Here is a 23,040-nt window from a genome sequence, read left to right on the forward strand (position 1 = left end):
TGTCCCTTTGGGCTACTGTGATTTGGAGGTGAAGAGAAAAAAAGTTCTTTTGTGAGTTTTAACATCATCCAGGAGCAGGAAAAAAAGTGTGCCAGTCTAAAACTGGTATTTTTAAAGTTACTAATGTTCATAGAAAAGGATTAATAGCTAAAATGTTTTCTATTCTAAATCATCTAAAATGTTTGAAAAAAATAGTATCTGTGGAAGAGACTTCTTTGTTTTAAGGTTTTATAATGTATGTATATGTTAATGATCTCTGTTAGTGACTCAAAAGGTGTTTGGCTCTAGACATACTAGGCTAGGAAAAATTTGCCAGTAGAATTCTTCAGAAGAGCTGAGATTTTAATTGCTTCTAAAATATAAGGGTTTGAAAAAGTCATTTGTGGCAGCCAGATAACTTATAGATGTTTTTCATGCCAACCATGTAAAATTTATGCCAATAAAAGCTTTATCCATGCTTGTAACATCACATGTTTTCATCTTCTTCTCTTGAGCATGTGATATGATGTTGTATATAGCTAAATGTGAAACCACTTGGCTGTTTGTCAACCTGTGTGCAAATCTGCTTCCTTAAACCACTCTCTGTAGCTTGATACAGTGTCTGGCATGTTATTTGTTATTCAAAAAAATAAAATAAACCAAAATCTCCTAGTGACCACCAAAGCAAGTTGCAGAGGCCTCATTTGTGTTGTCAGTATCAGTTGATGGGGAGAGGAATTGGGATTTGTGGTAATGGCCATGAACTGAACAGATTTATTCAGGGGGGGATTGCTCAGCGTGCCTCCCCTGCAGTTTGATGTGTTGTTCAGAAGGGCAGATGACATTCCTCAGAATTAGGCAAATCTTAGGAAAAATGGCCTTGCCAATTAAGCCACACTCTGCTAAGAAGGAAATGCCAGTAATAGGACTTTATGAGCCAATAATTGGACACTTAATCTAAAATTTATTTCTGTCTGAGCAAAATGTGGAGGCTTAAACTAATGATACTGATTTTTGCTGTTAGATTAAGCAGTGGTAGTTGAAGGAAATAAATGTTTGTTTTTATCTGTGGTATCCTGAAGGGTGTATGTGGTAGAACTGTTTGTGTTTTATGGATGTTAAGACATAGATTGAGGAAACTCATCTATTTAATTTGAAAAATGAACAAAAAAAATTGACAAGCTTTTAAACTGAGAAGTCTGGATGAATCTCTTTGTTGGTGAGCAACCTTTCAGCTCTCCTGCTTGCTTCTTTAGAAATTGTAGACCTGGGCCCTGACGTTTACACATCAGTGTGTGTTTGCCAGCCCACAGGAGATGGCTAATGAAACCCTCTTCAGATCCATCTTTTAGAATGGAGTAGTGATACTTTGTTCTCTTTTCTAACTGCTGAAATGCCTCTGGCTTCCCATTGTCATCTTTATCTTTTCTGTAATGGCAAATTGAGTAAAATAAGACTGTAATTTCTGTACAGCCCAAGTGAAACATCATAGGAGATGTCATGTGGTGTAGAAGCTGTGTTAAGCAACACAGAGAAAGAAACTTGGTCAAATCAATACCCAAATAAACACAAAAAATGCATTTTAAAGGTCAGATTCTGGTTTGGGTTTGTTTTTCTTTTTTTCCCTCTCTCTCTTCTTTCTACTGACATAAATCTAGAGAGATTGCATTTGTTTTTTCTGCAGGTTTGTCTCAACAGATGTGAGGGCAGAGTCTGTTCAGGAGTTTGTTTGTGACAGACCCGTTAAACATAAAGAATATCTTGCTAAGCCATGATTTTTTTAGTATGTTGAGGAACCTATTTTTAGGAAGTGCTCTAGCTGTTAGACTTCATAGGCATTATGGTTTTTATATTTCCTATAGCTTTAGCTGTGTCTTGTGACTAAGTATGACATCTTCAGTTTCTGTATTAAAATGTTCTTGGATAGAGATTTTTCTGCAGGTCCACCTATATTCAGTCTTACCTTTTTGATTTAACAAAAACCCTGTGTCTATGTTCCTGTTGCTTCTTGCATTAGATTTCAAAATATAAAACTGAATGTCATTTTGAGTTTAAGGGAAGTTAATGAAATCATATACTCTCACAAGAATTGATAAATCATATCTCTTTCTAATGGGAATTTTATATAAAGTTCAGGAATTCTGTAAAATATTAGGAATTAATCTTGAACTTGACTCAGTGGAAGTAGAACGGATTTTGAAGCCATCTGAAATGCTGGAAGGAAAATGCAGTGTCCTTTGATTCCCACCACCACCCCCCCCCCCCCCAAAAAAAAAAGTTTTTTGATTAAAAATTGTCATGTAGGTGCAGCCATAACGGAGCAAACATGCTGTTGTTAAAGAAAAACCACAAAAAAATCACATAATATTTTAAATTCTGTTCTTCTTTCTTTAATGTGAGGGTTATCAATTCTGTAGAAGGAAGAAAGGAATCTTTTATTTTTTTATGCATCATTTCTAAATACTTTTGTTAGAGGTTTTTGTTACTCACATTCTTTATACACCTAGCTCATATTAAATGTATAATGCTTATTAAAAGAAGAGGCTCTGATGTTTTGTGCCCTTCTCAAAAGATCAGTTGGAGGCAGCTCCTCTTGCAGCAGTTGTCCCTAATAATATTTCTGGAGAGTCTGTAATTACATTTACCTGTATCCATTATTGCTGTGGTTGGTTACATGGGCCTTGCATCTGTCAGGCTCTATCTGCATAACAGTGCAGTGACTAGGTCTGAAGGAGAGAAATAATCTGGGAAAACACTTTATTGTTCAAGAAAAACTTGAGCTTTATTTATTTATTTAATTATTTAAAGGACCTTTACATCCCTACCACAACCTATTTTGGCTGTGTCATCCTCTTAAGTGCATTTAAAGCATTTTGTCTACAGACAAGTACAGTGTTAATCTGCTTCTGAGGGATTGTTTTCCTGAGTTTTGAATTGTATGTTTTGTTCTTTAGTTTGGAGTCCAGGACAGCATGAGTTTTGTAATGCTGTCTAGAGTTCAAGTTCATTCATTGGCAGGCTTTCACTTGATCTCCTGCCTGCTCTAGAGGTGAGGGGCTCTTTCTTCTGGTACTGTGCTTTAATTTTTCCAAGATACTTAGCTACTGCTATGATTTTTCAGACTGTATTACAGAATTACCTGGGCACACATTAAATAAATAATTCTTCCTTTGAGTCATCTGAGAGCTTAGTTACAGAGAGATGGTGATGAATGGGGTTACTGGTAGGGGACCCAGATATAGTTTGGGTCTAGGTGACCTAGAGTGGAATTGCAGAGCTCCAGTTCCCAGCAGGGAGGAGGTTGTACCCAGGGCTGGGGGCTGAGCTAACACTTCTAATTCAGATCCCAAGTGTCATAATCCACCTTGGTTCTTGTTAGAGCCAACAAGCTTAGAACAAGGGGTAGTGGCTTTAAACTGGAAGGGGAGAGCAAATGGTAGTGGCTTGAATTTGGAAGGGGAGAGGACCAGATTATGTGTTAGGATGGAATAATTTCTGCATTGTTAGGTTGGTGAGTCACTGGCACAGGTTGTCCAGAGAAGCTGTGGCTGCCTCATCCCTGGGATTGTTTAAGGCCAGGTTGGATGGGGCTTGGATCAACCTGGTCTAGTGGAAAGTGTCTCTGCCTGTGGCAGGGCAGATTGGAATTAGATGACCTATAAGGTCCCTTCCAACCCAAACCATTCTGTGGTTCTGTAAGGAGTTTCAGGGTTTGTAAATTGGGTTTCTTTTGGGCAAAGCATCTGCTGCAGGAGTATAGCTACTGCATTTTCAGTGCAAGGTATCACTAGAAAGCATCTCCTTCATGTAAACACACATGGTGTGGACATTGCACCTGAGCTCCAGCTGTTTTGTCCTACAAACTCGCTCCAGTTGTAGTTCTGCCAAGAGAAGCAGAGGATTGCCCAAGGATCTCTGGTTTGCTGCTTCCTCATCTGTATGGATGGAAGCTGCCACCACCACTGAAGTGGGTGAGGGTAAGCTAACAAGTTTAGGAGCCCTGATCCAGAGCTAAATTCTTGCAGGTTATTGATTGAATTTTTAAAAGACTTAAAGGTCAAGGGAAAATGAGAAGAACTGTTTTCCCCCCAGCCTGTGATCTGGTTTGTTGACTGTATTCACAATCCAATGTAGTTCATTTTGATGCAGCCAAGTCAAAAGTAATGCTGCTGGGCAAAAGAAGGCACATAATATTAAGCCCTGAAAGACTGTATTCAGGCAAGCAGTGGTGCAGAAAAGAACCTGAGCATTGTGGATTGCTTATCATGAGTATCTTAATACGAATTTCTGGTACGCTGCACTGTTCAAAGAAGAGAATGTCGATAAATTAATATGACAACATGCAGGAAAAAAGAGGGAGATGGTCTGGCTTTTTATATATACCCCAGTGCACTTGTGCACAGGTGGGAGGTCAAAGGAAGGAAGCAAAAATAATCACAGGATTAAAAACAAACAGAGAAACCAACAACTGCCTGGGTTTAGGAGCTTTGTTTTTCCATTTAACGACACAGAGGTTGAGAGCTGTCATGTCTCTATAAAAATACCTATCTATAGATAGACACATACTGCATATGCAAATATATATATACAGGTGTAAAAGAGATCTGGTGGTTTAGCAAGAACTAACAGGGTATCAGGCAGATTCAACCTTGAGATCAACAACAGTGCTGTAGCTAAATTAGTAGTGAAACTAGGAAAAGAGAGCTGGTGGAACAGTTTATAATCTTTTAAGATAAAATTAGATACTACATTTCGTAAGATGTTCTTTAGTCAAACTTCTGGGAACAATTCAGCAGGTTTTATAGAGGGATTATAGCTGAGTGACTGCAGTAGTTGCTTCAGGCTCTAGAATATATGATATTAAATGATATTAAAAAACTCCACATATGCAGATGTGTTTCAGTAGGACAAGTCCAGTGTCTTTTCTGGGGGTCAGTGTTGTCTCCAGTTTAGCATGGCTTCATGTTATGACTTAATTACATTTTATTGCTTCTCTGTGTTACTGTTATGCACAGCAGTTTAAACATTGTGAGCAGAGATACTGGGTTTCAATTTTATATGTCCACGGGGTTTATTTGGATGATTCCACATATTTTTAATTGAAGGACAGGTGTTCCCTGTAAGCTAAATGGGTATCCACTTACCCTGGTTTTATATTGAGAATACATTAAACTTTGCAGTGTGTGTGTTTTCATTTCAGCTTTCATTCAGGAAGACTATTACTGATAAAAATCTTTGTTTCAAACAGCACAGAGTAGAAGTGCTCAGCTGCAATTCAATTTGTGAAGTGTTTCTGTTACAGTGTTGTCACTTTCATAGCACTCCAGTGAGAGGGGCAAGGAGAGGACTTCTCAAAACATGAATTTTGACTTCAGACTTGAGTCTCTTACTACCTTCTTTTCTAAAAGTTATTTCAAATATAAATGTGGTGATAAAGATTTCTTGAAGCTTGATGCTTTTACCTGTGTATTCATAATTTTGTGGCTGTGTATTGCCAGGTACCAGGCATCAGATCTGTTCAGAAATTGCAGCTCACTCTTGGGGGTGGTTACAGAGCAGCCTTCCCTGTCTTGTTTGTTTTTGACAAATTGACATTGACTTATAATTGCCTGGGAGAGTTTTTGTCTTGCATCTGGCTGGAGTTAGGTGTTAGATCAGATCTTAAGAAAAAATTCTTTCTTAAGAGGGCAAGTGAAGCACTGGCACAGGTTGCCCAGAGAAGTTGTGATTGCCCTACCCCTGGAAGTGTTCAAAGCCAGGCTGGATGGGGTTTGCATCAGCCTGGTCTGGTGTGTGGCATCCCTGCCCATGGCAGGGTGTTGGAAGGAGATGACCTTAAAGGTCCCTTCCAACCCAAACAACTCCATGATTCTGTGACTTGTGCCTGACTGACACAGAGCTCAGAGGTTTCTGTGCATCTCCAGTCTGGGAATCTCTCATTTCAGCATTTCCACTTTGGTCTGGGGTGTTTTTGATTCAGTGCCAATGGGTAAATTTAACTGCTTGTTAAGTTGGTTTCTGGCACTTGTGTGTTGAGATTCTGTGTGGTGGAGGAGCTGTGGTGGACTCTGTACACCCAGTTTGGTGTGTGCTTCTGAAAGGTACAGCCATGGACAAGAGGGTACAGGTGTTTTTGAGGACAGAGAGGGGACATCTGTCTTGATACAACTTTCTAGAATATTGGAGTTCTGCTTTGCCTTCCAAAATGATCATCTGGGCTTGGAGGCTTTCCTAATCAGTGGCAGACGGAAGTCAGTATTGATCCATAGTCATTTGTGTTGGCTTTGGGACAGGAATCACCAGGGACTGTGTGTGCAGGCTGGCAGGGATGTCCTCTGGCTTGATGATCCAAGAAAGGTCAGGAGAGAAATGGTTCAGCTATCCAGCTGTAGGAATTTTGGCATGCTGCTTGGGCCCAGGGATAAATTCTAAATAGCTGCCTTATGCCTATCTGAGAAAAAGTCTTTCCAGATCTGATGTCGTGTGTTCCTGTGTTGTGTGGTGGCTGTCAGGGTCTCCAAAGTACAGCTGGGCAGTTCATGCATGGAAGGACTTGTTGTCTTCAGTTCTCCCTTAGAGGCTTATAAACATTAACCACCCAGAGGCTACTGATTTAGATAAGCGTGCTATAAATTGACACTGCATGTAAATGAGCTATCGTGCTGTGTTGTGGTGATTAATGTAACTGTAATGGCACACATTATCTCCTAAAGTTATGATAACCTGGGGAAATCACTTAAAGATAACCTGTTCTGTCTGTTCTCCTCAGGAGGATATCTGCATTTTGGCTCCACATAGTTTATCTTTAAAGCAGAAAATTAAAGAGAGCAAACTGCATGCTAGGACAATTTTCTAGCTTGCATTGCATTTACTCCTGCTTTTGAGTTGCCTTGAGACTGGCATTTTTTAATAGGCACTCTCCAGAGATCATACTAATTTTGTCCCAAGCTCGAGATCCAGGTGTCTGTGCTGGAACTTAGCTAATTGTTGCTGAACCTCTCATACTTCTCTCGTGCTGGTAAAGCCCTGGCACTAACTGCTTGAGGCTTGGTTTGACTTAATTTGAGTCTTACAGACATTTGTCTTTGTTTAGCTCTTCATGCTGAAAGTACATACTTTCCCTTGCAGGTTTTACTTGTGCCATAATTCAGTATTTGTACCAGTTTCTAAACAAAACAGCTGATGAGTGATCTGTAGGTACAAGTTTTAATAATACATGTATAGTTAAATTTGCAGAAAATTTTTTCTTGTTTCAAATGAAATTTAAAGCAGAAAAGGGAAAAAAAAAGAGCTGCCTTTGGTTTTCTTAGTTTCTTATTTTGATCCAAATCCTGAGAGAGCTGGGGTTTTTGGCTGTAAAGCATTAACAAAAAATGCTTGAGTAAGTATTTTAGAATCCCAGGTCTTTGGATTCAAGGTACATTTCCCACTTTTTACTTGGAAATCCTTTGGGCTGTCTATCCTCTCTTGTGTTCCATCATAGAAACTCTGTCTTGCTAATTGTGATCACTCTTCTCCTCTCCCTGCATTTTCCTATCAGGGATAGTAGAAGGAGGAGCTCAGGAATCCTTGAGGAAAGACAAACTGTAACATGTATGTATTCCTGGAATAGTTATTTGACCTCTCATGAGATTAGAAATGTCTCTTCATGAAGAGGCTCTTGAGAGAAGTGAATGAGTTGGGGAAGAGGCTGGAGAGAGGGGGAAAAGATCTTGTCCTAATGGATGCTGGCAGTCACTTGGCTGCTGTGGGCACAGGGCAGGAGGAGCTCAGTGCCCACCAGCACAGGCTGCAGGAAGTGCTGAGTGCCTCCAGGCTGAAAGCAGTGCTGAGTTTCACAGAGTGGGGCTCCTGTAGAGCCTGCAGGACTGGAACTGCAGTGGCACACACCCTCTTGTGGCAGGAAGGGACAAGTCCCAGCACAAACCAGTGTGGCCTCTTGTTTTCTGTGCTCACTGCTTTGCCTTGCTCACTCTTTTGTGTTCAGTGAACATCCCTCACTCGGGTGTACCACGTGTGCTTTCCTGCACTTGCTTCTTTCATCTTTCTGTTCTTGCAGTGCCTGAATCTTTTCTGTTTGTCTTGCAAATTCATAAACATCACCCTATTTAAATCTGGTTTTATCAGTATTTGGATTGTATTTAAACTGTATGCTGTTAAGTGCCCTTTCTCACTAAGTTGCCGACATACTGAAAATACTCCTTACAGACTAAAACATTTACAGGAGCAAAAAAGCTGGAAAAATAAACAAGGATGCTGAAAAACATATTAGTTTTGTGTCTTAAATAGCTTAGTTTGTCTGAACTACTATGAAAGGGTCATGTATAGATTAGGGGATAACATGCTGCTTTTCCCAGCTGTTTGATTAACCAGCTTAGGGATGGGTCAGATGTGCAGGGGCAGAGCAAGGAAGGCACATCATCACCTTCCGAGTGCAGAGGGGCCCTACAGCATGTTTGCAGTTATCAGATTTGCTGCATAATAAGCTGTACGCTCCATTCAGCACTCTAATTAACCCAGGAAAGCTCTCTGGCTCAGTCTTTGCTGATAGCATGAACCTCACAAAGCCAGGCAGGCTCACCAAAGTACCTCTAAATAAGATTAAGCAAAGCGAGCCAGCCATGAAATAAAATGTAGGCTAAGTGTCAAGCAAATACTATTGTTTGCTTTCCTTTAGTACCAAGTTCTGTATTTGGCATGAGGTGTCCAGGCATTTAATGTGTGAGTAGCACTGGCAACTCCTAGCAAGTGCTGACAGATGAGACCTTAATCATTAATGTTTTTCTGTACAGACAAAAATAACCAAATGCTGTATGACAACACTTATAAGCACGAGTTGATGGTATTTTCTACAAGTCTTAGGCATTCCTGGCTCCCACTGATGCCCATCAGGATTGGGAATTACATGTTGGTGGAACATGGTGGCAGACTTGGTAATGCTGGGATATCAGAGGAAAGGAGAAAAGCCAAGGCTGGTGGCAGGTTTGTAAAGTGACAGGTTCCTTAGCCCTGTGCTGCTGCTAAAGATCCTTGTCAGACAGCAGGAAAAAGAAACAGTGTATAAGTGATGGAGGATGGAGCAGGTACAGACATACAGGGTCCTGAAATCTGTTACCTGTTTGCAGAATGGATCTCATCCTTCTTTCTTTGCCTTTTCAGGTATCTTGCAATATCTTCAGAACTCTCCCACCTAGTGACAGCAATGAATTTGATCCAGAAGAAGATGAGCCCACCTTGGAGGCATCGTGGCCGCACTTACAGGTTTTTGATTATTTACCTCAGAAGAAATTCTTGTCATTACTTGGTGTATCTAATAATTTTCTCAGCTTTTTTTTTTAACCTGTGAATCAGAACTAGTCTGTGAGACACTAGCATTTATTAATACTGTTTATGATTCTACTATAGTACCTACAGAGAAAGGAGAGAACTTTGTGATATTTCCAAAATGTTAAAGCTTTCTTTCAAAATTATATTGATGATATCCCTCATATTCCTCTTTTCCTTGACTGATTTAAAAATTATTTTGCTTCCCAACTGCTTTGGTGCACAAGTATTTTTCAACAACTGCAGCAAGAGCATTGTGAGGATGACACTGCTGGCAGTTTTGCTTTATTGAGGGTGGTTAATATTCATAGGAAAGTACACAGGTGTTGGCAGCTGATCAGAAAAATGAATGAGAAGCTGCATCCCTATCTAAGTCCTCCTTCCTCTCCTCAAGGTTTGCTACCAGGTGTTGGAGCAGGATTCAGGCTCATTCAGTAGCATCCCTTCCTTTGAATTTCAGTTGTCAAAGCAAGGGATTTTGAGATCCCCTTGTGGAATAACACTGCATCCAGGTCTGGAGTTACTAGCACAAGAAAATTGTGGACCTGTTGGAGTGGCTCCAGAGAGGAGAGTGCAAAGGTGATCAGAGGGCTGGAGCACCTGTCCTGTGAGCACAGGCTGAGAGAGCAGGGGTTGTTCATCCTGGAGAAGAGAAGGCTCCAGGGAAGCCTCATTGCAGCCTTCCTGTACTTGAAAGGGAGCTTGTAAAAAAACAAGGGAGGGTGACTTTTTATATGGTCAGATAGTGATAGGACAAGGAGAGGTTCAGATTACACTTTATTAAGGAGTTCTTGACTTTTGAGGGTGTGAGGACCTGGCACAGGTTGCCCAGAGAAGCTGTGGCTGCCCCATCTCTGGGAGTGTTGAAGGCCAGGTTGGATGAGCAGCCTGGTCTGGGGAAAGGTGTCCCTGCTCCTGGCAGGGGGAAGTGAAATGAGATGATCTTTAAGGTCCTTTCCAACCCAAACCATTCCATCATTCTGTGATTTTGAATGAAGAACATAAACTAAATGGAGAAAACATCACTGATACTAATGCAGTAAATTCCTTTATAGAAAATATAGATGAAGATCCTGTGTGTGTTAGTCAGGATAATGACTCACACCACTGGTAAATTTACAGGAAGTTTGCTTGAGTAACAGTTTGTGGAGTTTGGGAGTTTTTGTGAGCAAAGGAGCAGAATTGATCTCAGTCTGAAATGAGGATTTTATTTTACAGTTGCATGCACAATCCTGTGAGTGGTTTTTTTTCACTCTTTTGTGCTTTCTAATTCAGAATCTGTTGAAATGTAGGTTCATCCCTCACAAAAAATAAGAATTTTCAAAACTTCAAGGCAGCTCTGAGGAGCTGTGCCTGCCTGGAAACAGCACATTCAGTGACACTGGTGCTGTAGTTCAAAAAGTCATTACTTGCATGGAAATGAGGGAGTTTCTTATCCAGTGGATGACTTAGCATTGTCAAGAAGAAATTCACCACAGTATTTGTGAAAAGTCAATGGAATTGATTTCCTGATGATTTCTTGTTGGTGTTATGTAAGCTGTCACTTTTCCCACAACTTATTTCTAAACCTCTTTCCTTCTTTTTGATTTCCTATTGCTTCCTTTGGGAAGTCAGAGAACACTGTTAAAAAGTACCAGCAGCAGTTTTGCAGCATATTGCTGTCATGGAAGAGTTTAAAATGGTTTTAAAATGTAATTTTTAAGCTTCCTTTCTCCTTTCAGTATCAATATTCATACTCACCAAAGACAAAAAGGAAAAAGTTTTCAGTGGCTGCTCTTTATGAAAAGGTTCTGCAAAGAGAATGGCTGGCTGGTAGCTCATTATCAGTGACAGATCAGAGCTGCTGTCTTATGAGGCCACAGCAGTCTCTGTTTCACTTCACTTCCTTGTTCCCTGGTTTTTATACTCTTCTTTTTCTCCACTAAATGAAAAGTCTTGCTGTCCCACTGAAGAGTTTAGGTAGAGATGGAATTGCATGAAAATAAGCAGATTTTCTCCAGCCCTGAGGCTAATCTTTACAGTAAGTTAGGAACTTCTGAATAAATTCTGGTTTGTATTCTTCCTCTGTGTTTCAAGTTGTACTAGAACACTACTCTAAGCAGTTTCTAATTTAATTTAAATATTTCCAACTGCTACACCAACCCCTTCAGAATTGTAATGTCTGTATTTGATGTGACTTCAGCAGTTCAGAGGGCAGTTTAAATGTGCTTCCCAATTACTCTGGGAAGCTTTACAAGATGATAACAAGCATTACAAGATGGCAGTGCCTGTTCTTGGTGATGAAATGCTTTGACTGGAATTAAATAAGCAGAGGCAGCTTAAAAAGCTCATGTAATTAATTTTAACTAAAAGGTGGCAATTTGATAAAGGAGAAAAATTTTTCAATTTTTTAACCCTTTGTTCTGGGGAAAAATAAGCACTTAATCTTCTAACAGAATAATTTAGGGAAATGCTAAAAATATAAAGAGTAATCAAGTCATAAACTAAACCCATGTTTTGTTTATTTTTTCTTTTGCAGCTTGTATATGAGTTTTTCATACGATTTTTGGAAAGCCAAGAATTTCAGCCCAGCATTGCCAAAAAGTACATAGATCAGAAATTTGTATTGCAGGTAAGCTGGTGTGTTTTCTTTAGGGCTTAGTGTCACTTCTGGAAAAAAAAAATCCTTTAAAAAGATTTAGTTTAGAATTTGAAAGTGTATCTTCATTTGCAACAGAAAAAAGGCTAAACCAGCACCTACAGTGAAAGTTTTCAATCTGTGGAGGTAAAGGAAAAAGGTGTGTGTTTGTATGTCAGTCTCTGTTACTATAGATACAAAAAATAGATGGTTTGGATCCAGTTTCAATACCTCAGTCAAAATATTTGACTTACTGGTTTCGAGACAGAGCTGAAACAGTAACTGTTGAAAAATGAAAAGTTTGCTACCAAGGAGTCTCAAAATGCTGTTCTCTCTATCTAGAGAGACTACTTAAACACCAGTTTTAATGTGTCTTAGTATTGTTTATACATTTGTTTTCTGGGGTAAGCCAGGATACAGTACAGATACATTTTTTTGTCTTCTGAGTTGAGAACAGGCCTGTCTTGGGTTTTGTTTTCCCTTTGTGAGTTTTTTTTTGTAACTGCAAAGTCAAAAAGAACTTTGTGCTTGATGCTGTGTAGCTTGCTTTTGAAAATCAGGGGAATTTAGAAGGATTGCTATTTAGTTAGAAAATGGAGTTTCCTTGCAGGCTGACACTTGAATGAAAAAGCAACTGGAGTTGGCAGGAGAGACTCAGCATTTCTGAAGACCTTTCTCTTGCCCCTTATCACTCTTGGAGCTTTTATTTTTCCCTGTGCTGCTCAGGCAATAAAAGTTGTGCTTTTACTGTTCATCTCTGTTGTTTGGATGAAGAATACCTGAAAAATGTAGTGAACAGAGCAATTTCTGTCCTTACATTCAAAGTTTCAAAGAAGAGAATTCAGTTTCCTTCTTGATATCACAAGACCTTCTTCATCCTACAAAAGCAATAAGATATACTTAAATTTTTATTTTATCCATCTCCTAAACACAAGAGCAATTTTCATCTGGCTCAAACCTCTGGTGGTTTCCTTTTTGTTCATCCCAGTACTGATTTGACAAGCTGGTGCACCAATGTGTTCATCCAGTACCTGGTGGAGATAAAAGAATATGCGTGACAAATCACTCCTGACAGGTTTTTCCAGACTGGTTTTAGTTTGATTAGATAGAGCAGGATTGCATTAGGATGAATACATGTGCTCTCCTTCAAAATCTAGTAAAAATAATTCTTAGATGCTCCTGTTCTGTGCTGCTGAACTTGGTCATGACTGGCAACATCCCACTCAACCTTTTTAAGACATTCAAAACTGTCAGTTTGGCGCAGGAGAATGGTCTAAACCAAGGATTTAATTTTTTTTTTTTAATCTTGCTAGTTTTCATTAAATCTACTAAATGGAAGAATATTATCTCCTGAAGGAGGGGAATATGAGATTTTAAAACCTACATATCAGAAAACATGATATGACAATTAAGAGGTCAAAGGAGTTCTAAGGATTTCTGTGTTCCTACCATGGGGTTTGGTGATGCACATTTTTATATTGCTGTGCACAGTGTCAATTTAAAATACACATTTTTCTATAAAAAGTTCTATTCAGACATATATATACACATATACACACTACATAGAAGTAGTTCTATTTCCATATGTGTAAATACTTGGTGGTGAGCTGTAGGAAACTGGAGTGTCCTTCCACTTCCTATTGTGTTTGTTGTGTGTCAGGAGTAACTCCTGAGTATCTGCAGCTTTTCCCTTACACAGGAAAGCAGTTTGAGAGTTAAGAACTTTAAGCATTTTGGTGTCTCATGACACAACACAAGTGGGACATTTGCAGCATTTGGAATCAGCTTTTTCTCAAAAAAAAAATTTTAATTTTAATGATGTGTTTCTTGGCAGTAAGGATGCCTGTATGAAAAAAGAAGTTAAAAAAAAAAAGTTTGGTTTTTAATGGACTTTTTTCAAACTTTTTCCTTGTTTACTTGCTTTTTGCTTTCTTTTATTAAATATAGCTGTGTTTCTGGCTTTCAGCTGTATGTTTTAATAAAATACTGTATTTACCAGAGTAGCTGTTCATTTCTAAAGCCTGCTTATGTACAGTTTGAAATGGTTGGCAGTGGTTGCTAAGAGACATACTATTCAAATATATCCACAAGTCTCTGTTATGTAGGTTGCTATTTTGGAAAATTAATTTCCCTTTTCTGTGTATGTTTAGAATAGTCAAAATAAATTATGGAAGTCTTGATGCTTATTCATAAAAATAAGAGTTTATTGTTGAAACCTGAAAACAAATTGGACATAGCAAAATAATAGTCTTATTATTATTATTATTATTTAATGAGAGACTTAGTTGTAGTTTAGGAGTTTTTTCAGAGAGGATCTGCATAAGAGAACTGGAAATATAAATACTTTTCAATCCAGTAAGAAAACAAAAAACATAAATGCTTCCAGCTGTTTGCTGTCTTAGGCTGAAATGTGCTATTTGGGGAAGGATGAAGTGACTGTTTATTTATTTAAATCTAGAACTAATTGAGGAGAGCCATGTGTTTCTAACCTCTGGAGGGCAGCTGACAAACCTCATACTTCCCTCATGAAATCCCCACCACAGATTCTTACTGCAAGGAAGATACAGTGAGGTCTCACTGCAAGCTGCAGAAATGTTCCAAACAATGAGGAAGAATGTGTGCATCAGTCCTAGACCTGCATGTCAGAAAGCAAAATCCCAGACAGCCTAGCAACTTTTAATCATATTTTTTCTTATCTTTTTTCACCTCCTCAGAGTTATATAGCAGTTTCACAGAGAGTATGTATAGCATGCATACACTGACACATTTACTTGTAATAGGTATTTATAATTTATCTGTTTGTGAATCTCAGATAATTTTGTTTTCTGCCACTCCTGTAACGATTTTCTGACAGCATCTTACCCATTTGTAAGACCTGTTTGCCAAACTGTCTTTATTTCTCTTGCAAGACAGGTATTGGTTCACAGTTACTTTTTTCATGCAAGACAGATACTGGTTGCCTATGATCACTAAAAATAACCTAAAATTCCCTGGTTTCTGCACATTTGTGGCAGTTGGTTGTGCTTTTTGCTTTAAAGTTTACCTCTGAATTTATTCCAAACATCCACCAGAATACCCAATGTTGTGGTGTCACAAAAAAAATGAAGAGGGTGGCTAAGGGAAAGCTCATACTGTTGTGGCAGAGGATTCAAGGGGAATAAAACCAAGTCCTGCAGGTGATATTCCTGCTGCTCATTTTGTGCAGCTTCAGGTGTCAGTGTTTGGGATATATTTTGTATAATACCAGACACTAAAACACCTTCTCTCTTGACTGAGTCTCACATAACCATTTAAGAGCTACTTAGTAAATATGGGGTTTCTATTGTTTTTTTTCTTTATTCATTGTTTTGTTTTTTTAATTGGCATTGATAATGAAATCACCGTTTTGGTCAAAGTGAAGGATTAATTCCCTCTGATGCTTTTGAGTTGTGGCAATTGGTGGAGATCCTGTAGCAGCAGATCCAGTGCTGGCATGGACTTCCCTGTTGAGTCTTTCCACAGTGTGAGGGCCATGCAATCACTAGGAAGGCTTAAGAGCTCATCATATGAATTACAAGTAATTAGAAAAATGTGACCTTGACACAACCTTGTGAGAACAAAGTGTTAGAGCAAAGGAGGATCTTCTGGTTCTGCACAGTCAGGGAATGGTGGATGGTAAAAGGCAAACTGTCTTACCATATTTATTTTTGAGGAGAAGAAGGGCAGCATATTGGAACTAGTTAATCACAAATTTATTATTCTGAGGTTTATGATGTCATACTGAGGTTCCAACAGGTTTTTTTAATGCTGGATATCTACTGCTTGGGTACCATGGATGTCACATTCTTTGACTGATGTGTTTTCATGAATTCAGTTTCATACAGAAGTCTGTGTGTCCTGCTTGTCAAATGTCTCCTGTTTCAGTTCTCTTTTTCCTTCAAACACAGCTGTTGGAGCTGTTTGACAGCGAAGACCCTCGGGAACGAGACTACCTAAAAACAGTCTTGCACAGAATTTATGGCAAGTTCCTGGGCCTTAGAGCATTTATCCGAAAACAGATTAATAATATTTTTCTACGGTGAGTTGTGGAAGAAGGGGCTTTTCATTTATGAACCCTTTAGGAAACTGATATATTGCTTATATTTAACTTTTCTTTTTTTAGATTTGTTTATGAAACCGAACACTTCAATGGCGTAGCTGAACTGTTGGAAATTTTAGGAAGGTAAAGGAGTCTTTATTTATTATCTAACTCAGACTTCCCTTGTGGACACGTCAGGATAGTGTCAGATTCGGAAAAAGTGTTATGATAATCCCTGGCTCTGAAAACAGATGTGTGCACATGCTCATCTTTAAGCCCATGTGCAAATCTCTGTCACATCTTTGCCAAGAGTGTATAACTACAAGTTACAGCTGAAGTCTTGGATTGATTTTATGTGTGTGAGTCTATTAAATACTGCAGACTTCATCCTTACATGCTGGAGGATTATTTTCTTCTGAGCACACTTAGCAGAGGGAATGTTTTGAGTGAATCTAATTTTGGTAGGTTAATTACTCGAGACCACCTTGCCTACATGAATTTACAGACCACATAGACAAGGTCTTCTCTGTTTGGCAGCAGGTTTGTGCAGCTGTTTATGTGATTATTCCTAATGGGAGCTGGATTGCTACCTAGATCTGTAGTGCCCTGCTAATATGAAGCAGGACCAAAGTCAGCAGCTGTTTATAAGTGCTGTTTGTAAATAGCTGCTGACCGCTAAATGTATTTTAATCTAGAAAGTGCTTGTTCAGACCTCAGTATTGTTCTCTGTGATGATGACACTAATAAATACTTCTTTTCTCGTTTCCAGTATTATCAATGGTTTTGCTTTACCTCTCAAGGCAGAGCATAAACAGTTTCTGGTGAAGGTGCTGATCCCTTTACACACAGTCAGGAGTTTATCACTCTTCCATGCACAGGTAGAAATTAAGAAAATATTTTCTGTTCAGTAAGAATTGTATGTATATTTTTAAAGGTTGCTTTGTAAATTTAATTACATGCACATAAAAAGGGGAGGGAAATTCTAAATGTGGAACACATACAATAGATTTTTTTCAAAATTAATTCAGTATTTTTTGTATGATAATTATCTAGCTTCTGTTTTGATTAGGTAATAAAAAACATAACATACATCTGTAATAGTTTGGAAATTTTATTTAGTAGTTAAGCTCTCTCTCTAGGTTTTCCTCTCTGTTCTTTTCTCATTCTCACAAGTTTGCCTTTCCCATTCTCTCTCCCAAGAGGATGTTTGGGTTTCCTTAGTCTTGTCCTGTCAAGGCTCTTCTTCACCCTGGCAACCTTCTGAATACTAATACCCACATTTTTTCATTTAATATTCTCCCTCACAGATTCCTTAATACTGCATTTATGCTCTCATACATCTTTTTATACCTTCAGCTTTCATTATGTAATTTTTCCTCTGATACTGCTATCTGTTGCCTTTCTCTCAGATTTTCAGATAGTGAAAATTTTCAGAATTTCTTTTGGTGATAAAGCTCTGTTTTCTAAGTATGTTATTGCAGATTTTAGCTGTGTCGACTCATCTTGCAAGAATTCTCATCACTTTGCTGTATAAAATTAGTAAAAAGTTGCACTTTTAAGAGAGTAGCAGAAGCTTCAAAACATTGCTTGTATGACTGTACTTAGAATTCCAAGTTGTTCTGATTTTTATTTTATATGCTACTTTGTCACTCTGATTGTTCTTGTAAATTGTCTTCTTTCTTATAAACTGAACTTTGGATGGATTTGCTCAGTGCAAACTGTGCATCTCAGTCTAAAATTGGATGTAGTTTGAGAGATCTGAATAGCATCTTGCCTTAAGTTTTTCTTTGTAAAAAAGTTTGGGTTTTGTGGTTTCTGTATAGGAATGTTCTAATTTTGTTTTTGTGAATTCTTACCTCTTTGCAGCTGGCGTATTGCATAGTACAGTTTCTGGAGAAGGACCCCTCACTCACAGAACCAGTAAATATTTCTTTCATACTTTTTTTTTTTTCACTATGAATGGTTTACCCTCTAGAGAGAAAAGTAAAAAATCTAACTTCTTTTTTCCTTCTAATTTAGGTCATTAGAGGTTTAATGAAATTCTGGCCAAAAACCTGCAGTCAGAAAGAGGTAAGTGATTTGCTGGTATTACATAGGGGAAAAAAAGTTATTTTGCTCTAAAATATAAGAAGCAGGGAATCTTTAAATAATTTGAGGTCGATAGCACGTTTTGTGGTGAATCTTGGTATTATTTATTGTAGATGATTTTTCAATACTTTAATTCTAGTTTTTTGAACAGTTTTGACTGTGCAAAGTTTGATAAGTCTGGTTTCTATTCACAAAATGATTCCTGGTACTGCTGCAGAGAAGTTTTAGAAAGGAGAAAGTAAAGATAGTTAAGGATAGGTTGGAAAAACTCAGATTTGGAGTTCTTTATATATGAAGACAGTATTTTTCAGTAAGGATGAAAGATGCTTTATGTGGTGTTTACCTACTCAACATGTAAAAGATGCAGTTAAACATGTGCATTTTTATTTCAGATGCAAATCAGAGTTTCCCTAGTGAGGTTTTTTGAAACAGCAAAACTGGTTATTTTCCATGTTGCTCTCAAAAATGAGGTAAAATTAGGAGAATCTCTTTAGTTGCTGAAGTTCAAGCCCTTGTTCAGATCTTTGTATGAGACAAGGTTTTCAGCATGGATGGTATATGCTGGTGCAATTCTGAATTTCATTCAAAATGTTTTAAATGCAGCACTTGAAGAAAAAACTTGTCCTTGTTTTAAGGGACTGAGTCCAAAAGCTGCCAGTGGTAGAACTGATGACATTTTTTGAGAGAGGGTCTCGCTGAGCTAGTGAGGTTTCCATTTCCTTTTGAAGCAGTAGAATTTGGAGGTTACCAGCATTCTGCAGAACAAGATGATCTGGAGGTTTTATATTCAATACTTTCTTTTTTGTCTCTAGGTCATGTTCCTAGGAGAGCTGGAGGAAATCTTGGATGTAATTGAACCATCACAATTTGTCAAAATCCAGGAACCCTTGTTTAAACAAATTGCCAAGTGTGTCTCTAGCCCTCATTTTCAGGTCAGTGGTAAAGGTTATTGTTTATATAGGAATGTATAGTCTCAGTTTTAAACATAACTCCCCTCAAATGTAAATATTATTTTATGTTATATTTTCAAGTACTTGTCTTCTGTGGAAGAGGATGTGTTGGGGTGGAAGGTTAGGTCTGAGCTCCATGAATAACTTGGTTGGTGTTTGGGGTTACAGCACAGAGCTTGTCCTTCTGAGTCCCTCACAAATCCCTAACCTGTGTCCAAGCAGACTTTGAGCCCTTCCCACTGTGGGTGGCAGGTGCTGGCCCTATGGACCCTGGAGGATGGATTTGCTCCCTGGTGTTGGTGCAGTCTTGTGCAGTTCCTGTTTCTGACTTGATTCCTTCTAACCATGTAACCACTTGTCTGGTTAGAGGGGACACAAACTGTAGCCTGTTTTAATCACATTGTGTAATGGGAGGAAGGGGAATGAATGGGATATAAATGGATATGTGAAGAGGATATAGAGTTTGTGGCCTGTAGTGTCTCCATGTTAAGCCTGGTGATGTGTCCTGGCACAAAGACAGATGTAACTTTTCATCTCTTCCTTGGACTACATCTTTTGTTAAATCATAATTCAGATCAGCATCCTCCTTCCTACCCCCCAGCTCCTCTCCAGGGTAATTACTGTCCTTGGTACCTTCCCTACACTTCAGATTTCTCCTCCCTTATCCTGCCCAGCTACTGGGCCTTTCCCTGTCTCCTTCCTCTGGTATCCCAGCACTGCTGGGTCTTTTCCAACTGCACTCTTCCTCATTTTGAGGGAAAGGGTGATGGGAAGTCTGTCTGCTCTTCCTTCCCCTCCTCAACTGCTGTGTCTGCACCCAGTCTTCAGTGAGCAGTAACACATTGCTCAGGAAATAGAGAGTGGGTGCTGTGGGATCAGAACTACAAGATAGAAATTAATTCCCTTAATGCATGTTATGCTACTGATTAGAGTAGTTTAATTCCAAAACTATTGACTCCTGGTAGCTCATCTTTGTGGAGTTTCTCTGTAATTTGTTTTTCTATCAGAAAATGACAAAATTACAGGTATCTGAATTCCTGTTCATGTTTTATTTCTTTGACTCCAAGGTGGCTGAAAGAGCGCTGTATTATTGGAATAATGAATACATCATGAGTTTGATAGAGGAGAACTCAAATGTTATACTTCCCATCATGTTTTCCAGCCTTTACAGGATTTCTAAAGAACACTGGAATCCGTAAGTTTGTGCATTTACACTTTATCTCTTCTTTGACATCCCTGATAAACTCAGGGAATGTCTGCTGAAGAACATCTGAATGGGAGAGATGCAGACTCAAAGCTGCTCTGAGCAAGTGCAGCTCTGTTAATGACAATATATATTAGTCTGCACTTGAGCTTGTCTCAGTGTTTTTAATTAACTGGTATGTGTACAAAAATCACTACTTTGTAGGATAAAAATAGGCCTTCTCACAAGCTGGAAAAAAAAAGAAATTAAATGTTACATTGTTATTGAAGGAAAAATGTTGCTCATCAAGTGTTTCTCCTACGCAGTTTTTTTATAAACAGGGTGGCTCTTAAGCCTGATTCTAAATTGTCTAGAAGAATATCACTTGACATTAATAAAGCTTTGTAGCTGTATCATCAACTGATACCTCTGGGAGACTTTTGGTGTTGGCATTTTTTTAAACATTCATGAAACATGCAGACAGTATATTCTTAGGTTGGGTTGTTTTTTTTAAATTTATTTAAATACAGCTCTTTATGACAATAATTGAGCAGTTACTTAGTATTGATATTGTGATAATTAGGCCATTTTATTTTAAACTGAATAGCCTAGTAAAAAGTGTTTTAATGAAAAGTTGTATTGCAGTAAGATGACATATATCCTTTATTTTAGTTGGAAAGTTTTTCTAAGTCAAGATGATTAGCATTTAGTAAACCCAGTATTTTTAATGAGCTGTGCTATGTTCAGGTCCCAGTTGCTTTGAGACCTTACTGTAAAATGTTTCATCTTTTCAAACACTGGTCTTTTTGTTCTGTACCTAGTCAAACTCTAAAGGTTGTGTGCTTACATGACAAATCTAATGCTGCTGGAAAGCCTCTGTAACTTAACACTGGTCACAAAAGGACACTTTCCAGTACCAGTCTCCAACCTTTTAATACTATGCCCTGAGATACTTCTGGTAATGAGAATATTCCAGTATCCCAATTCAGAGTTTTCTTACCCATAGTAATTTTGTTACACGAGCCAGGTAAAGACACATCTAAAATAAAGGAACTTTTTATAAAATTTTTATGTTTATAAGGAAATTTTTAATGTAGGCAACAAAAATGAAAGTTTAAATAAAGAGATGAGAGAGACAGGGGTGTGCGGGAAATGGCACATAGTTTGTGTGTCCTGAAAGGATTAGCTCCAAAGGTTCCTGGCACTTGGACTGTTGATTCACTGCCTCCTGGCTGAAGAGCTGCTTCTTAAGCAGCCCTGGGTCTGAATATGACAGCCAGAGTAGTGGATCAGGAACTGTGAAAGGGAAAATGAATATGAGCTGCATGAGCACAAGGAAATCACTCTTGAAATACAGCTTTGTATTTTGCATAGATGCACTGAATATTCAGCTTCATAGAAGAGTCATAAGGAAATATGAATCACTTTCATTTTGTGTTTGATTTCTATTCCTTCTGCCAGCATCGATGATTTGAATCTCTGAAGTTGCATTCAGAATTGCTCCACAGCATGAGGGAAGAGACTGTAGTTATATGTAATAGCTTTCTGTTGTTGCCTTTCACCCTAGAGTTTTGGCCTGCTCCATTTCAGTAGTCAGTAGGGACATGAAAGCTGATTCTCACCTTTAAGTATGTTAATCAAAAGTAGTTTGAGTGAAATCGAGGAATTTACATAACCATACTTGCAGGAACAGAATTGGTCACAGAAAGGCTGGGAAGAGAAGACACTTTTTATTTCACGTTTGATTTCACCTGAAACTAATGGATTCTCTTCTTTCTTCCTTTTCCATGTTTCACAGGGCTATTGTGGCTTTAGTCTACAATGTGTTGAAGGCATTTATGGAAATGAACAGCACCATGTTTGACGAGCTGACAGCCACTTACAAGTCAGATCGTCAGCGGTAACTTTTTAAAGCTTTTTTTTGTCAGCTGTGCCGATGGCCTGCAGTTTAGTTCTCCCCTTACACTCAGGTGCAGTTGCAGAATCTCAGACATTATATGGACACTGCCTTATTTTTGCTCTTGCCTGCTCCTTGGGCTTCTCATTGTAGGATGTGCAGGTTTTTCTTTAGCCTTTAATAAATTAAGTATCCATTGCATGGCTTGGGAATCCACATTCCTCATGCAATTCCTTTTTGACTCCGCATTCCAAAACATTTAAGTTTATCAAGATCTTCAATGATAAAAGGAAAACAGGGGTTGAAAGGTAACACTTTACTTAAAGACTTTAAAAAAAAAAAAGTTACACTGAGTTGTGGAAAGAGACAAGAGGGAAGCCCCTAAGATTTGATTTTCCAAGCTGCTGTTTGTTGGCTGGATGTGATCTTAAAGGAAGGAGGCATCTCTCTCTCAGCCTTTTTATTTCTTATTCAGAGGTCCTGCTGTATCTGAGTCTTTCAGCATGCAGGATCCGTTAAATACACCACTTATAGAGGCATTAGTTCAACTCCAGTGGCTTCTTGTCTTTTCTCCCATTTTCCCTAATCTTTATTTCTCCATTACAGTGTGGCATCTTTTCTCAAAAGTTTCACCTTATGCAAAGATAAGGTGAAAAAAGTGAGCAAATTTCAGGAACTCTGAATAGGTTGCAGCTTCATTTAAGTCATACTTTGGCTGTGACTCAGGGTTCCCCCAAGCAATGCAAAGGACACTGCATGTCAGCAGAGGTTTTTAGAGTAGTCCAACCTTGAAAGTCTCTTGGCTGTTGTAGTTTTTTGGCTTGTGTGACTGGAGTCACTGGCCTTTCCTTGCTCTTTGTTTTATAGCCCAAAAAATCTGCCCATAACAGGCTAGTTCATTAACATGGTATTTTACTTGTAGAGACTTATTTCGAGATATATTTG

The 23,040-nt window shown here is 38.5% G+C and overlaps 1 protein-coding gene across 3 annotated transcripts in view; it reads left to right on the top strand.

Moving 5' to 3' along the window:
* Nucleotides 1-23,040, top strand: part of PPP2R5E (protein phosphatase 2 regulatory subunit B'epsilon) — a 72,802-nt gene that overhangs the window by 43,605 nt on the left and 6,157 nt on the right. For all 3 annotated transcript variants that reach the window (XM_030240329.2, XM_030240328.2, XM_009101670.4), the window contains 10 exons: nucleotides 9,139-9,240; nucleotides 11,822-11,914; nucleotides 15,847-15,977; nucleotides 16,062-16,121; nucleotides 16,747-16,855; nucleotides 17,844-17,897; nucleotides 17,997-18,047; nucleotides 18,878-18,997; nucleotides 20,083-20,210; nucleotides 21,997-22,098. In XM_030240329.2, the coding sequence (XP_030096189.1) occupies nucleotides 9,139-9,240; nucleotides 11,822-11,914; nucleotides 15,847-15,977; nucleotides 16,062-16,121; nucleotides 16,747-16,855; nucleotides 17,844-17,897; nucleotides 17,997-18,047; nucleotides 18,878-18,997; nucleotides 20,083-20,210; nucleotides 21,997-22,098 (950 nt within the window). The remainder of the gene's footprint in view (nucleotides 1-9,138; nucleotides 9,241-11,821; nucleotides 11,915-15,846; nucleotides 15,978-16,061; nucleotides 16,122-16,746; nucleotides 16,856-17,843; nucleotides 17,898-17,996; nucleotides 18,048-18,877; nucleotides 18,998-20,082; nucleotides 20,211-21,996; nucleotides 22,099-23,040) is intronic.

Source organism: Serinus canaria, chromosome 5 (genome assembly GCF_022539315.1).
Source record: "Serinus canaria isolate serCan28SL12 chromosome 5, serCan2020, whole genome shotgun sequence".
Lineage (NCBI taxonomy): Eukaryota > Metazoa > Chordata > Aves > Passeriformes > Fringillidae > Serinus > Serinus canaria.